General features: G+C 44.8%; 1 protein-coding gene across 1 annotated transcript; it reads right to left on the bottom strand.

Annotated features, from left to right (window-relative positions):
* Positions 1-7: 7 nt before the first annotated feature.
* On the bottom strand, positions 8-4,152 carry LOC106944018 (ral guanine nucleotide dissociation stimulator-like 1). Its single transcript, XM_015027292.1, has 10 exons — positions 4,028-4,152; positions 3,805-3,894; positions 3,169-3,255; positions 2,955-2,987; positions 2,712-2,833; positions 2,361-2,450; positions 2,051-2,237; positions 954-1,205; positions 716-830; positions 8-506 (listed from the first exon to the last, which is right to left on the bottom strand). The coding sequence occupies exons 1-10, from the start codon at positions 4,103-4,105 to the stop codon at positions 319-321; spliced, it is 1,242 nt and encodes a 413-aa protein (XP_014882778.1). The 5' UTR covers positions 4,106-4,152; the 3' UTR covers positions 8-318.
* Positions 4,153-4,260: the final 108 nt, after the last annotated feature.

Raw genomic sequence — 4,260 nt, 5'->3', positions numbered from 1 at the left:
AATCGTGGGGGGGGGGGGGGTTTGCGGCGCCCCCCCCCCCCCCCCCCCGCCTGTGAAAAAAAAAAAAAAAATCTGTCGGAGGCCACTTGGGGTCGCTGTTGCACAGTTGCACATTAAGGCTGACAAGGTGATGATGGCAGAGTTTGTGATGAGACCCAAATGGGAAGAGTCTGAAAACAGGAGAGCTCACTGAAATGCATATGGTCCATGTTAAATAACTCAGAGCTCTTAGGTTATTAACAAATCCTCCCACTGCGACCATCCAAAGTGGCCTGGATTAGAGTAGCGCAGAGCCCAAGGGAGCACCGGGGTGGGAGGTCACAGCGTGACTTTGCTGAGTCTGACCGAGAGGCTGGAGCGATGCTGAGCGCGAGGAAGAGTGGAGCTGCAGCGGCTCCTCAGCTGCACGGGTCGACCGGCCGAGCCTCGAGCGCGCAGCAGGAAGTCGAAGTTGGCTGAAGTGTTCATGGCGTAGAAGACGTTGGCGTTGTCAGGAATCACCAGCTCTGAGAGACGTTAAAGAGAAAACAAACACTTAGTGTTAAGAAGCTGTCAGTGATCCATTTCTAAATGGGATCAAGGTCAAATAATCAGCGGGGAATATAAAATATCACTAAAGTTGAAATCTTTGTTTATTTGTGTGTGTGTGTGTGTGTATGTGTGTGTGTGAATCTGTTTGTATTTAAATGACACTTTTTGGCAGCCATGTTTTTACCTTTCTCCTCAGAGATGACCTGTACCAGCTCAAATCCTTCCTCTGGCTCCACCTCCAGGTTGTGCTTGGCCATGGCTCTGGCTATCACAGCCGGGGTCTTGTCCTGACTGGTCAGCTATTAACACAACAACAGACACATCAGGATTTCGCCTGCTTCGTCGCAGACTGCCTCAAAATCCCAAAGCCGTTTTTCTTTCGAAAAGCACAAATCCTGCCTTTTTTTTTTTTTTTTGCTCACCAGTATGCTCTTGTACAGATTGCCGTTGCCGTGCTCCAGGCTGACTCTGACGATGCACGCGTCCTGGGCTTGGGTGTTGTACGCCGGGGTCTGGCTCGGGGAGCAGGGGCACATGGGCGTGAGGGAGATGGACCGCCTGTGGGTGCCGGGGCGACCGGGCAGCGAGGGCGAGGCGGGAGTCATGGAGCCGCTGGCGGTCGACGAGTTGGTGTCCATGGAGTGGAGCGAGGTGCAGGACGACGACTCTGAGAGCTGAGAGGAGAGTCAGACGTGGTCGTGTACGAATGTTAGTTATTTGAGGCAGCAGCTGAATGCAGTTGAAACAAAGTGATACGTTTGGCAAGTTTTAAAACGTAAAAACAGTTTAACTCGTTAGAAAGTTCAACTGTTTCCTTTCCCTCCTTCCAGTAACCGTAGAATCGTGACATCCAGCTCAGCAATGTGTTGCACCAGCTTTTTACTTTAAATGTAAAACAGCGTCAGATAACAAAAGTCATACATTCGTGGAAACGGGAAGAAATAACTCTATGCTTTTGTTTTCTGAGGGGTGACGTGTTTTCTTTTGGTTTATTTTTTATAAAAAGTTATTTGACTGCAAACTTGCAAACTTCAATAGTCTCTAGCTGATTTCCACTTATACTCCACATGAAACATGTCTAATTATTCTAAGTTTTTGTTCACTTTGCACACCGGCCTCAATAAATGTTTGCATCCCTGCTGTTATTTACAATTCTATCTCATTTTAAATAACATTTGTGCTGTTATTTGTAGTATATTATTGTTTACGGGGTTTTTACCTCACTTCTTGTAAATAGTCTGCTTTTTATGCACAAAATAAACATTCACATCTTGTTCTCTCTTTGAATTACACCACTCCCTTGCATATTTATCTTAATCTGAGAAAGTTTTTTTTTTTTTTTTTAAACTGTACAGTCTGATTCTCATGTTTTAAATTTACTCTGCATCTCATTCTTATCTTTTATGTTGTGTGAATATTCACTCTTCCACTTGCACCTTTCATTTCCCCGCGGTGGGTCGGTAACGGATATTTCTGTTTTGTTCTATCCCTGACAATCATTATTTCGGTCGTAACTCACCTTGTTCTGACTGGAGTCGGCGTTGTGAGTCGGACTGGCGAGCCCCTCGTTGTCAGACGGACCGCTGGAGTCGTTGGACGACACGCTGACCGAGTCCATGCTCTCTCCCGAGCTGCCAGCAGGAGGCGAGCGCGGCGTCTCTCTGACTGGTGAACTGGCTGTGCTGCTGTCTAGCCCAAGAAACAATCTGCCCAGTGGAGGAATGGGGGTTATATGTTAGTAAAAGAAAGATATGCTTAGATATGACTGACACCCCCCTCCCTCCCCCCTCAGATCTTCTATCATTCATCTGTTTTGAGAGTGAACTCACAGGCTGATTCTCTTCACCATGCTCTTTCGAGGTTTGGGTAAAGTCGGGCTGCTGTCGCCGAGCCCTTCGACCTCACAAGACAAGGCGTAGCTGTAAGACAGAGCAATAAACCCTGAGTATCATAAAACTTTAATAAGCCAAGTCCGCTGCGAGGCGGCGAGGAGAAACAAAAGACAAAAATCAACACGGCAGATCGGTGGGGAGTGAAGGAATGGTAGGAAAACAGGGAGAAAGAAGCTCATCATGTGTTTATGAGCACGAACAATTGATCCAACAGACCGTGGCTCACACACTGATGTGATTGTTGACACGTTTAGGAGACGAGACACAGTGAGGGAAAAGCAGCAGTACCTCTCCTCCTCACTGAGTTGAGGTTGGTTCTTAAACCAGCGGAGGAAGGCCGGGTCTGCAGTCAGGCAGTAGCTGTTGCAGGCCGACTGGAGCAGCTTGATCTGGGCGATCACCTCAAACTCCTGCAGAGGCAGAAGGACAGAAGGACGGTCACCAAAGGCAAAAAAAAAAAAAAAAAATGCCTCACACCAGAAAAGCCATTTGAATCCTTCATGTCAGCCAATAAACAGGAGGATTCCTCACCCTGCGCCTCTTCTCAAAGTTGATCAGGCCCCCCTGTGGACACAAAGACACAGAGAGCGTACGGTCAGACCCTGGGGGCGTCACATACCATATATCTATATCTATATATATATATATATATATATATATATATATATATATATATATATATATATATATATATATATATATATATATTCCTTAATATTTTTCATCAATATTAAGGAATATTTACCTCCACAATGTCTGGCAGGGCCGTGTCCAGCATGGTCAGGTCAGTCAGAAACGTCCCCAAGTACGGTATTGTGCCTTGCATCGCGCCCTGTGAAGAAACGTTTTTTTTGTTTGTTTGTTTTTTGGTCACTTTAACAGTAAATAAGACATTGCATTTGATCTTACAATATATGTTACATGTGTTTCTAATATTTGAGAGAAAAAGAAGCCTCTCGGATTTGACAAATTGTCAGTTCATTTGTAGAAAGTGAACAGACAGAGAGCAATGTTGTGGCTTCTGTAAAGGCGTGTTAGTCAACAAGCCCTTCTTTCTTAGCTCTCTCCCCCTGATGCTTATGGAAGTTTTAGATTTTGCTGCTTACACTGAGCTGTTGACAGATGGCGAGGCAGGCCTGCAAATTACAGCCCCGACTTAATGTGCGTCCAGCACACAGCGCGTTGGATAAACAAAGCTAAGCATGTGGCTTCAGCATCCTGGAGAGGCAAGAATTTCTCCTTTCACTACATTGCTCAGGAGGAATGTGTTGTTTGCATTTTTCTTTTTGTGTCAGCCGCTTTTGAAAAAGAAAAGAAAAAAAAAGGAAAGAAATCCATCTGCCTGGTTGTCGTTTCTGAACTTCACCAGGGATTCTCTCACCATTTCTTTCTGCAGCTGCAGTCTCTTGTGAGTGCGCTTTTGGTGATCTTTGGCGCAGCTCTCCAGACTGGCAAACTTTGAAGTACCTTCCTGTGAATAAATGAAAAACAAAATTAAATAAATAAAGAAAGAAAGGTTTTCACCTGAAGTTTGACGCTAGTTAAATAGGAATTAATTTTGGGATTTAGTTGGGTCGGTGGGAGGCAATCTGGATCCGACTTACCCTCATGAGCAGCTCTCTGCTGGTCAGATAGTTGTTGTGGTCAGAGAAAATGTCTGAGAGCTCCTCAAATGTCTGCATGCTGTCTCTGCATCAAAACATAGGCTTATTTCAGCAAACAGGATCAGAAACAGGTGCTGAACTATGAGTGCAAAAAAAAAAAAAAAAAAAAAAAAAAAAAAACCCAAAAACTTTTTTCCAGGAAATTCTCCCAAAAGCCGCATTTTTTTAAAAAA

This window comes from Poecilia latipinna, unplaced genomic scaffold, assembly GCF_001443285.1.
Source record: "Poecilia latipinna isolate Pla-1442-1.1 unplaced genomic scaffold, P_latipinna-1.0 Scaffold6617, whole genome shotgun sequence".
In the NCBI taxonomy this organism is placed as follows: domain Eukaryota; kingdom Metazoa; phylum Chordata; class Actinopteri; order Cyprinodontiformes; family Poeciliidae; genus Poecilia; species Poecilia latipinna.
The sequence above is the reverse complement of the archived record's forward strand: the minus strand, read 5'-3'. Positions and strand labels throughout refer to the sequence as shown.

What these genes read in the sequence shown, in the direction of transcription:
- LOC106944018 (XM_015027292.1), bottom strand. Translation starts at nt 4,105, where the DNA reads ATGCAGACATTTGAGGAGCTCTCAGACATTTTCTCTGACCACAACAAC. An exon ending in GCAGAGAGCTGCTCATGAGG is followed by an intron (nt 3,895 to 4,027) that starts GTAAGTCGGATC and finishes ATTTATTCACAG; the next exon opens with GAAGGTACTTCAAAGTTTGC. An exon ending in CCGACTCCAGTCAGAACAAG is followed by an intron (nt 1,206 to 2,050) that starts GTGAGTTACGAC and finishes CTCTCCTCTCAG; the next exon opens with CTCTCAGAGTCGTCGTCCTG.